At 47.1% G+C, this 12,500-nt stretch overlaps 1 protein-coding gene and 1 long non-coding RNA gene across 2 annotated transcripts in view; one reads left to right on the forward strand and one right to left on the reverse strand.

Annotated features, from left to right (window-relative positions):
* LOC118382238 (triokinase/FMN cyclase) overlaps nt 1-12,500 on the forward strand; it is a 95,047-nt gene that overhangs the window by 15,222 nt on the left and 67,325 nt on the right. The window contains 2 exon segments of the mRNA XM_052460727.1: nt 554-667; nt 2,730-2,867. Of these exon segments, the coding sequence (XP_052316687.1) occupies nt 554-667; nt 2,730-2,867 (252 nt within the window).
* LOC127906648 (uncharacterized) lies at nt 5,998-11,740 on the reverse strand. Its single transcript, XR_008062225.1, has 9 exons — nt 11,608-11,740; nt 10,364-10,445; nt 9,979-10,297; nt 8,558-8,623; nt 7,824-7,988; nt 7,387-7,452; nt 7,008-7,353; nt 6,901-6,974; nt 5,998-6,174 (listed from the first exon to the last, which is right to left on the reverse strand). It is a non-coding gene; the product is annotated as an uncharacterized LOC127906648 (long non-coding RNA).

Genomic DNA, 12,500 nt, shown 5'->3' on the forward strand with positions numbered 1-12,500 from the left:
CTCCCTCCCATCTCTCTCTCTCTCCCTCCCATCTCTCTCTCTCTCTCCCTCCCCTCCCATCTCTCTCTCTCCCTCCCATCTCTCTCTCTCTCCCATCTCTCTCTCTCTCCCATCCCTCCCCTCCCATCTCTCTCTCTCTCCCTCCCATCTCTCTCTCTCTCTCCCTCCCCTCCCATCTCTCTCTCTCCCTCCCATCTCTCTCTCTCTCCCTCCCCTCCCATCTCTCTCTCTCCCTCCCATCTCTCTCTCTCTCTCTCCCTCTCTCTCTCTCCCTCCCATCTCTCTCTCTCTCTCCCTCCCATCTCTCTCTCTCTCTCCCTCCCATCTCTCTCTCTCTCCCTCCCATCTCTCTCTCTCTCTCCCTCCCATCTCTCTCTCTCTCTCCCTCCCATCTCTCTCTCTCTCCTCCCATCTCTCTCTCTCTCTCTCCCTCCCATCTCTCTCTCTCCATCCCATCCCATCCCATCCCATCCCATCTCTCTCTCTCTCTCTCCCTCCCCTCCCATCTCTCTCTCCCTGCCCATCTCTCCCTCCCTCCCCATCTCTCTCTCAGATGCCAAGACCACAGCCTCTGCCTGGCCCAACCTCAGTACTGTGTGTATCAGTGGGACAAGTTACATTCTGGACCCTCCAGCGAAAGACATGCAAGAGACCTCACACACAGAAGGTAGGTTAGGACAACACTCGCCTGACACAGAAGGTAGGGTTAGGACAACACTCACCTCGCACACAGAAGGTACGGTTAGGACAACACACCTGACACCTCACACAGAAGGTACGGTTAGGACAACACTCACCTGACACCTCACACAGAAGGTACGGTTAGGACAACACACACCTGACACCTCACACAGAAGGTACGGTTAGGACAACACACACCTGACACCTCACACAGAAGGTACGGTTAGGACAACACACCTGACATCTCACACAGAAGATACGGTTAGGACAACACTCACCTGACACCTCACACAGAAGGTACGGTTAGGACAACACACACCTGACACCTCACACAGAAGGTACGGTTAGGACAACACACACCTCACACAGAAGGTAGGTTTAGCTCAGTGGGTTAACAGTCTTGATGCCCTGCAGGATACCTGGGTCTAGCTCAGTGGGTCAACAGTCTTGATGCCCTGCAGGATACCTGGGTCTAGCTCAGTGGGTCAACAGTCTTGATGCCCTGCAGGATACCTGGGTCTAGCTCAGTGGGTCAACAGTCTTGATGCCCTGCAGGATACCTGGGTCTAGCTCAGTGGGTCAACAGTCTTGATGCCCTGCAGGATACCTGGGTCTAGCTCAGTGGGTCAACAGTCTTGAGGCCCTGCAGGATACCTGGGTCTAGCTCAGTGGGTCAACAGTCTTGAGGCCCTGCAGGATACCTGGGTCTAGCTCAGTGGGTCAACAGTCTTGATGCCCTGCAGGATACCTGGGTCTAGCTCAGTGGGTCAACAGTCTTGAGGCCCTGCAGGATACCTGGGTCTAGCTCAGTGGGTCAACAGTCTTGAGGCCCTGCAGGATACCTGGGTCTAGCTCAGTGGGTCAACAGTCTTGAGGCCCTGCAGGATACCTGGGTCTAGCTCAGTGGGTCAACAGTCTTGAGGCCCTGCAGGATACCTGGGTCTAGCTCAGTGGGTCAACAGTCTTGATGCCCTGCAGGATACCTGGGTCTAGCTCAGTGGGTCAACAGTCTTGAGGCCCTGCAGGATACCTGGGTCTAGCTCAGTGGGTCAACAGTCTTGAGGCCCTGCAGGATACCTGGGTCTAGCTCAGTGGGTCAACAGTCTTGATGCCCTGCAGGATACCTGGGTCTAGCTCAGTGGGTCAACAGTCTTGAGGCCCTGCAGGATACCTGGGTCTAGCTCAGTGGGTCAACAGTCTTGAGGCCCTGCAGGATACCTGGGTCTAGCTCAGTGGGTCAACAGTCTTGAGGCCCTGCAGGATACCTGGGTCTAGCTCAGTGGGTCAACAGTCTTGAGGCCCTGCAGGATACCTGGGTCTAGCTCAGTGGGTCAACAGTCTTGAGGCCCTGCAGGATACCTGGGTCTAGCTCAGTGGGTCAACAGTCTTGAGGCCCTGCAGGATACCTGGGTCTAGCTCAGTGGGTCAACAGTCTTGAGGCCCTGCAGGATACCTGGGTCTAGCTCAGTGGGTCAACAGTCTTGAGGCCCTGCAGGATACCTGGGTCTAGCTCAGTGGGTCAACAGTCTTGAGGCCCTGCAGGATACCTGGGTCTAGCTCAGTGGGTCAACAGTCTTGAGGCCCTGCAGGATACCTGGGTCTAGCTCAGTGGGTCAACAGTCTTGAGGCCCTGCAGGATACCTGGGTCTAGCTCAGTGGGTCAACAGTCTTGAGGCCCTGCAGGATACCTGGGTCTAGCTCAGTGGGTCAACAGTCTTGAGGCCCTGCAGGATACCTGGGTCTAGCTCAGTGGGTCAACAGTCTTGAGGCCCTGCAGGATACCTGGGTCTAGCTCAGTGGGTCAACAGTCTTGAGGCCCTGCAGGATACCTGGGTCTAGCTCAGTGGGTCAACAGTCTTGAGGCCCTGCAGGATACCTGGGATCCAATCCAGTCATATTGTTCCCTCACCTTTTTTTTTTTTATGTCATTTTTTATCTTTTGAACACACACACACACACACACACACACACACACACACACACACACACACACACACACACACACACACACACATACAGCTGTAAATGAATATCTTTCTGTGTGTCAGGTCCTCTCAGTGATGTGATGCGGAAGGCTCTAGAAGCGGTGTGCTCTTCCCTTCTTCAACGCCAAGAGGAACTAAACTCGCTGGACAGGGCATCCGGGGACGGAGATTGCGGGAACACTCATGCCCAAGCTGCCAAAGGTGAAGACATTAATTGCATACTTGTAGACACACTATGCAACATTTTGTGAACAGTATTCATTTGAGTTTGAGTTTATTTTTACAGGGACAGTGCACATTAATCAACGTTTCAGCAAAAGTGACGGTTTTAGACCTCTGCTGCCATATGTTTGGGTTTTCTGTTTAACAGAAGTACTGAGTGGAGGGGAGGAGCCAGGCCGTTTAGGATCTTGAATACAAGACATGCGTCGGTGTATTGCACACGATTTTCCCAACTCGGGAGCTCATGCTTTCTGAGGATCTAACAGTGATGATGGCTATTGGGCTTCCTATCAAGCACTTTCAGAGCCTGTTTGTAGACGGACTGAATAGGTTTTAATGTTGTACAGCAAGCTTGGGCCCAACTAGTCAAGCAGTATGTTAAGTGGGGGAGTATCATAGATTTGAAGTACAGTTTTGCTACCTCTGTAGTCAAACAATTTCATATAAATCTGAAATTAGCTAGGTTGAATTTGTTTATTTGAGTTACCTTTTTCACCTGCATTTTATGAGAGGTCAAATCAAATCCAATCAAATGTTATTTGTCACATACACATGGTTAGCAGATGTTAATGCGAGTGTAGCGAAATGCTTGTGCGTCTAGTTCCGACAATGCAGTAATAACCAACAAGTAATCTAACTAACAATTCCAAAACTACTGTCTTATACACAGTGTAAGGGGATAAGGAATATGTACATAAGGATATATGAATGAGTGATGGTACAGAGCAGCATACAGTAGATGGTATCGAGTACAGTATATACGTATGAGATGAGTATGTAGACAAAGTAAACAAAGTGGCATAGTTAAAGTGGCTAGTGGTACATGTATTACATAAGGATGCAGTCGATGATATAGAGTGCAGTATATACGTATGCATATGAGATGAATAATGTAGGGTATGTACACATTATATAAAGTGGCATTGTTTAAAGTGGCTAGTGATATATTTCCCATCAATTCCCATTATTAAAGTGGCTGGAGTTGGGTCAGTGTCAATGACAGTGTGTTGGCAGCAGCCACTCAATGTTAGTGGTGGCTGTTTAACAGTCTGATGGCCTTGAGATAGAAGCTGTTTTTCAGTCTCTCGGTCCCAGCTTTGATGCACCTGTACTGACCTCGCCTTCTGGATGATATCGGGGTGAACAGGCAGTGGCTCGGGTGGTTGATGTCCTTGATGATCTTTATGGCCTTCCTGTAACATCGGGTGGTGTAGGTGTCCTGGAGGGCAGGTAGTTTGCCCCGGTGATGCGTTGTGCAGACCTCACTACCCTCTGGAGAGCCTTACGGTTGAGGGTGGAGCAGTTGCCGTACCAGGCGGTGATACAGCCCGACAGGATGCTCTCGATTGTGCATCTGTAGAAGTTTGTGAGTGCTTGTGTTGACAAGCCGAATTTCTTCAGCCTCCGGAGGTTGAAGGCGCTGCTGCGCCTTCTTCACGACGCTGTCAGTGTGAGTGGACCAATTCAGTTTGTCTGTGATGTACGACGAGGAACTTAAAACTTACTACCCTCTCCACTACTGTTCCATCGATGTGGATAGGGGGTGTTCCCTCTGCTGTTTCCTGAAGTCCACAATCATCGCCTTAGTTTTGTTGACGTTGAGTGTGAGGTTATTTTCCTGACACCACACTCTGAGGGCCCTCACCTCCTCTCTGTAGGCCGTCTCGTCATTGTTGGTAATCAATTCTACCACTGTTGTGTCGTCCGCAAACTTGATGATTGAGTTGGAGGCGTGCGTGGCCACGCAGTCGTGGGTGAACAGGGAGTACAGGAGAGGGCTCAGAACGTACCCTTGTGGGGCCCCCGTGTTGAGGATCAGCGGGAGGAGATGTTGTTGCCTACCCTCACCACCTGGGGGCGGCCCGTCAGGAAGTCCAGGACCCAGTTGCACAGGGCGGGGTCGAGACCCAGGGTCTCGAGCTTGATGACAAGCTTGGAGGGTACTATGGTGTTGAATGCCGAGCTGTAGTCGATGAACAGCATTCTCACATAGGTATTCCTCTTGTCCAGGTGGGATAGGGCTGTGTGCAGTGTGGTTGAGATTGCGTCGTCTGTGGACCTATTTGGGCGGTAAGCAAATTGGAGTGGGTCTAGGGTGTCAGGTAGGGTGGAGGTGATATGGTCCTTGACTAGTCTCTCAAAGCACTTCATGATGACGGAAGTGAGTGCTACGGGCGGTAGTCGTTTAGCTCAGTTACCTTAGCTTTCTTGGGAACAGGGACAATGGTGGCCCTCTTGCAGCATGTGGGAACAGCAGACTGGTATAGGGATTGATTGAATATGTCCGTAAACACACTGGCCAGCTGGTCTGCACATGCTCTGAGGGCGCGGCTGGGGATGCCGTCTGGGCCTGCAGCCTTGCGAGGGTTAACACGTTTAAATGTCTTACTCACCTCGGCTGCAGTGAAGGAGAGACCGCATGTTTTCGTTGCAGGCCGTGTCAGTGGCACTGTATTGTCCTCAAAGCGGGCAAAAAAGTGATTTAGTCTGCCTGGGAGCAAGACATCCTGGTCCGTGACTGGGCTGGGTTTCTTCTTGTAGTCTGTGATTGACTGTAGACCCTGCCACATGCCTCTTGTGTCTGAGCCGTATGATGCCAAGGTACTTAAAATCAGATACCAGCTGGAGCTTCTCCCCTGACACAAAGACATCTGGTTCAGTAGCATCAGATACCAGCTGGAGCTTCTCCCCTGACACAAAGACATCTGGTTCAGTAGCATCAGATACCAGCTGGAGCTTCTCCCCTGACACACAGACACATATACATCTGGCTCAGTAACATCAGATACCAGCTGGAGCTTCTCCCCTGACACAAAGACATCTGGTTCAGTAGCATCAGATACCAGCTGGAGCTTCTCCCCTGACACACAGACATCTGGCTCAGTAACATCAGATACCAGCTGGAGCTTCTCCCCAGACACATATACATCTGGCTCAGTAACATCAGATACCAGCTGGAGCTTCTCCCCAGACACATATACATCTGGTTCAGTAACATCAGATACCAGCTGGAGCTTCTCCCCTGACACATAGACATCTGGCTCAGTAGCATCAGATACCAGGTGGAGCTCAGTAGCATCACATTGAGATACAAACACGAGTCACTGAGTCACTATGTAACCTGGACCATTACGGTAGTGAGTCACTATGTAACCTGGACCATTACAGTAGTGAGTCACTATGTAACCTGGACCAGTACAGTAGTGAGTCACTATGTAACCTGGACCATTACAGTAGTGAGTCACTATGTAACCTGGACCATTACAGTAGTGAGTCACTATGTAACCTGGACCATTACAGTAGTGAGTCACTATGTAACCTAGAACATTACAGTAGTGAGTCACTATGTAACCTGGACCATTACAGTAGTGAGTCACTATGTAACCTGGACCATTACAGTAGTGAGTCACTATGTAACCTGGACCATTACAGTAGTGAGTCACTATGTAACCTGGACCATTACAGTAGTGAGTCACTTTGTAACCTGGACCATTACAGTAGTGAGTCACTATGTAACCTGGACCATTACAGTAGTGAGTCACTATGTAACCTGGACCATTACAGTAGTCAGTCACTATGTAACCTGGACCATTACAGTAGTCAGTCACTATGTAACCTGGACCATTACAGTAGTCAGTCACTATGTAACCTGGACCATTACAGTAGTCAGTCACTATGTAACCTGGACCATTACAGTAGTGAGTCACTATGTAACCTGGACCACTACAGTAGTGAGTCACTATGTAACCTGGACCATTACAGTAGTGAGTCACTATGTAACCTGGACCATTACAGTAGTGAGTCACTATGTAACCTGGACCATTACGGTAGTGAGTCACTATGTAACCTGGACCATTACGGTAGTGAGTCACTATGTAACCTGGACCATTACAGTAGTGAGTCACTATGTAACCTGGACCATTACAGTAGTGAGTCACTATGTAACCTGGACCATTACAGTAGTGAGTCTCTATGTAACCTGGACCATTACAGTAGTGAGTCTCTATGTAACCTGGACCATTACAGTAGTGAGTCACTGAGTCACTATGTAACCTGGACCATTACAGTAGTGAGTCACTATGTAACCTGGACCATTACGGTAGTGAGTCACTATGTAACCTGGACCATTACGGTAGTGAGTCACTATGTAACCTGGACCATTACAGTAGTGAGTCACTATGTAACCTGGACCATTACAGTAGTGAGTCACTATGTAACCTGGACCATTACAGTAGTGAGTCACTGTGTAACCTGGACCATTACGGTAGTGAGTCACTGTGTAACCTGGACCATTACGGTAGTGAGTCACTGTGTAACCTGGACCATTACGGTAGTGAGTCACTATGTAACCTGGATCATTACGGTAGTGAGTCACTGTGTAACCTGGACCATTACATTAGTGAGTCACTGAGTCACTATGTAACCTGGACCATTACAGTAGTGAGTCACTGAGTCACTATGTAACCTGGACCATTACAGTAGTGAGTCACTATGTAACCTGGACCATTACGGTAGTTAGTCACTATGTAACCTGGACCATTACGGTAGTCAGTCACTATGTAACCTGGACCATTATGGTAGTGAGTCACTATGTAACCTGGACCATTACAGTAGTGAGTCACTATGTAACCTGGACCATTACAGTAGTGAGTCACTATGTAACCTGGACCATTACAGTAGTGAGTCACTATGTAACCTGGACCATTACAGTAGTGAGTCACTGTGTAACCTGGACCATTACGGTAGTGAGTCACTGTGTAACCTGGACCATTACGGTAGGTAGTCACTATGTAACCTGGATCATTACGGTAGTGAGTCACTGTGTAACCTGGACCATTACATTAGTGAGTCACTGAGTCACTATGTAACCTGGACCATTACAGTAGTGAGTCACTATGTAACCTGGACCATTACGGTAGTTAGTCACTATGTAACCTGGACCATTACGGTAGTCAGTCACTATGTAACCTGGACCATTACAGTAGTGAGTCACTATGTAACCTGGACCATTACAGTAGTGAGTCACTATGTAACCTGGACCATTACAGTAGTGAGTCACTATGTAACCTGGACCATTACAGTAGTGAGTCACTATGTAACCTGGACCATTACGGTAGTGAGTCACTATGTAACCTGGACCATTACGGTAGTGAGTCACTATGTAACCTGGACCATTACGGTAGTGAGTCACTATGTAACCTGGACCATTACGGTAGTGAGTCACTATGTAACCTGGACCATTACGGTAGTGAGTCACTATGTAACCTGGACCATTACGGTAGTGAGTCACTATGTAACCTGGACCATTACGGTAGTGAGTCACTATGTAACCTGGACCATTACGGTAGTGAGTCACTGTGTAACCTGGACCATTACGGTAGTGAGTCACTGTGTAACCTGGACCATTACGGTAGTGAGTCACTGTGTAACCTGGACCATTACGGTAGTGAGTCACTGTGTAACCTGGACCATTACGGTAGTGAGTCACTGTGTAACCTGGACCATTACGGTAGTGAGTCACTGTGTAACCTGGACCATTACAGTAGTGAATCACTATGTAACCTGGACCATTACAGTAGTGAATCACTATGTAACCTGGACCATTACAGTAGTGAATCACTATGTAACCTGGACCATTACAGTAGTGAGTCACTGAGTCACTATGTAACCTGGACCATTACGGTAGTGAGTCACTATGTAACCTGGACAATTACGGTAGTGAGTCACTATGTAACCTGGACCATTACGGTAGTGAGTCTCTATGTAACCTGGACCATTACAGTAGTGAGTCACTATGTAACCTGGACCAGTACAGTAGTGAGTCACTATGTAACCTGGACCATTACAGTAGTGAGTCACTGTAACCTGGATCATTACTGTAGTGAGTCACTGTAACCTGGATCATTACAGTAGTGAGTCACTGAGTCACTATGTAACCTGGACCATTACAGTAGTGAGTCACTGAGCCACTTTGTAACCTGGACCATTACAGTAGTGAGTCACTGAGTCACTATGTAACCTGGACCATTACAGTAGTGAGTCACTGAGTCACTATGTAACCTGGACCATTACAGTAGTGAGTCACATTGTAACCTGGACCATTACAGTAGTGAGTCACTGAGTCACTTTGTAACCTGGACCATTACAGTAGTGAGTCACTATGTAACCTGGACCATTACAGTAGTGAGTCACTGAGTCACTATGTAACCTGGACCATTACAGTAGTGAGTCACTATGTAACCTGGACCACTACAGTAGTGAGTCACATTGTAACCTGGACCATTACAGTAGTGAGTCACTATGTAACCTGGACCATTACGGTAGTGAGTCACTGTGTAACCTGGACCATTACGGTAGTGAGTCACTGTGTAACCTGGACCATTACGGTAGTGAGTCACTGTGTAACCTGGACCATTACGGTAGTGAGTCACTGAGTCACTATGTAACCTGGACCATTACAGTAGTGAGTCACTATGTAACCTGGACCATTACAGTAGTGAGTCACTATGTAACCTGGACCATTACAGTAGTGAGTCACTATGTAACCTGGACCATTACAGTAGTGAGTCACTATGTAACCTGGACCATTACAGTAGTGAGTCACTATGTAACCTGGACCATTACAGTAGTGAGTCACTATGTAACCTGGACCATTACGGTAGTGAGTCACTATGTAACCTGGACCATTACGGTAGTGAGTCACTATGTAACCTGGACCATTACGGTAGTGAGTCACTGTGTAACCTGGACCATTACAGTAGTGAGTCACTGTGTAACCTGGACCATTACAGTAGTGAGTCACTGTGTAACCTGGACCATTACAGTAGTGAGTCACTGTGTAACCTGGACCATTACAGTAGTGAGTCACTGTGTAACCTGGACCATTACAGTAGTGAGTCACTGTGTAACCTGGACCATTACAGTAGTGAGTCACTGAGTCACTATGTAACCTGGACCATTACGGTAGTGAGTCACTGTGTAACCTGGACCATTACAGTAGTGAGTCACTGTGTAACCTGGACCATTACAGTAGTGAGTCACTGAGTCACTATGTAACCTGGACCATTACGGTAGTGAGTCACTATGTAACCTGGACAATTACGGTAGTGAGTCACTATGTAACCTGGACCATTACGGTAGTGAGTCTCTATGTAACCTGGACCATTACAGTAGTGAGTCACTATGTAACCTGGACCAGTACAGTAGTGAGTCACTATGTAACCTGGACCATTACAGTAGTGAGTCACTGTAACCTGGATCATTACTGTAGTGAGTCACTGTGTAACCTGGACCATTACATTAGTGAGTCACTGAGTCACTATGTAACCTGGACCATTACAGTAGTGAGTCACTGAGTCACTATGTAACCTGGACCATTACAGTAGTGAGTCACTGAGTCACTATGTAACCTGGACCATTACAGTAGTGAGTCACTATGTAACCTGGACCATTACAGTAGTGAGTCACTATGTAACCTGGACCATTACAGTAGTGAGTCACTGAGTCACTATGTAACCTGGACCATTACAGTAGTGAGTCACTGAGTCACTATGTAACCTGGACCATTACAGTAGTGAGTCACTATGTAACCTGGACCATTACAGTAGTGAGTCACTGAGTCACTATGTAACCTGGACCACTACAGTAGTGAGTCACTATGTAACCTGGACCATTACAGTAGTGAGTCACTATGTAACCTGGACCATTACTGTAGTGAGTCACTGTGTAACCTGGACCATTACGGTAGTGAGTCACTGTGTAACCTGGACCATTACGGTAGTGAGTCACTGTGTAACCTGGACCATTACGGTAGTGAGTCACTGAGTCACTATGTAACCTGGACCATAACATTAGTGAGTCACTGAGTCACTTTGTAACCTGGACCATTACAGTAGTGAGTCACTATGTAACCTGGACCATTACAGTAGTGAGTCACTGAGTCACTATGTAACCTGGACCATTACAGTAGTGAGTCACTATGTAACCTGGACCACTACAGTAGTGAGTCACATTGTAACCTGGACCATTACAGTAGTGAGTCACTATGTAACCTGGACCATTACAGTAGTGAGTCACTGAGTCACTATGTAACCTGGACCATTACAGTAGTGAGTCACTATGTAACCTGGACCACTACAGTAGTGAGTCACATTGTAACCTGGACCATTACAGTAGTGAGTCACTATGTAACCTGGACCATTACAGTAGTGAGTCACTATGTAACCTGGACCATTACAGTAGTGAGTCACTATGTAACCTGGACCATTACAGTAGTGAGTCACTATGTAACCTGGACCATTACAGTAGTGAGTCACTATGTAACCTGGACCATTACAGTAGTGAGTCACTATGTAACCTGGACCATTACAGTAGTGAGTCACTATGTAACCTGGACCATTACAGTAGTGAGTCACTATGTAACCTGGACCATTACAGTAGTGAGTCACTATGTAACCTGGACCATTACAGTAGTGAGTCACTATGTAACCTGGACCATTACAGTAGTGAGTCACTATGTAACCTGGACCATTACAGTAGTGAGTCACTATGTAACCTGGACCATTACAGTAGTGAGTCACTATGTAACCTGGACCATTACAGTAGTGAGTCACTATGTAACCTGGACCATTACAGTAGTGAGTCACTATGTAACCTGGACCATTACAGTAGTGAGTCACTATGTAACCTGGACCATTACAGTAGTGAGTCACTATGTAACCTGGACCATTACGGTAGTGAGTCACTATGTAACCTGGACCATTACGGTAGTGAGTCACTATGTAACCTGGACCATTACGGTAGTGAGTCACTGTGTAACCTGGACCATTACAGTAGTGAGTCACTGAGTCACTATGTAACCTGGACCATTACGGTAGTGAGTCACTATGTAACCTGGACCATTACGGTAGTGAGTCTCTATGTAACCTGGACCATTACAGTAGTGAGTCTCTATGTAACCTGGATCATCATTAGTCATTTAGGTCAACATTGGATCATTCAGAGATCCTCACTGAACTTCTGGAGAGAGTTTGCTGCACTGAAAGTAAAGGGGCTGAATAATTTTGCACGCCCAATTTTTCAGTTTTTGATTTGTTAAAAAAGTTAGAAATATCCAATAAATGTCGTTCCACTTCATGATTGTGTCCCACTTGTTGTTGATTCGTCACAAAAAATACAGTTTTATATCTTTATGTTTGAAGCCTGAAATGTGGCAAAAGGTCGTAAAAGTTCAAGGGGGCCAAATACTTTCGCAAGGCACCGTATATATACAGTATACACACAACACTATATATATATACAGTATACACACAACACTATATATATATATACAGACAGAAGGTAGATCATTAATGTACAGGCTGAACTACAGACCCAGTACAGACAGAAGGTAGATCATTCATGTACAGGCTGAACTACAGACCCAGTACAGACAGAAGGCAGGTCATTAATGTACAGGCTGAACTACAGACCCAGTACAGACAGAAGGCAGGTCATTAATGTACAGGCTGAACTACAGACCCAGTACAGACAGAAGGCAGGTCATTAATGTACAGGCTGAACTACAGACCCAGTACAGACAGAAGGTAGATCATTAATGTACAGGCTGAACTA

The sequence above is a fragment of the Oncorhynchus keta genome, chromosome 13 (assembly GCF_023373465.1).
Source record: "Oncorhynchus keta strain PuntledgeMale-10-30-2019 chromosome 13, Oket_V2, whole genome shotgun sequence".
Lineage (NCBI taxonomy): Eukaryota > Metazoa > Chordata > Actinopteri > Salmoniformes > Salmonidae > Oncorhynchus > Oncorhynchus keta.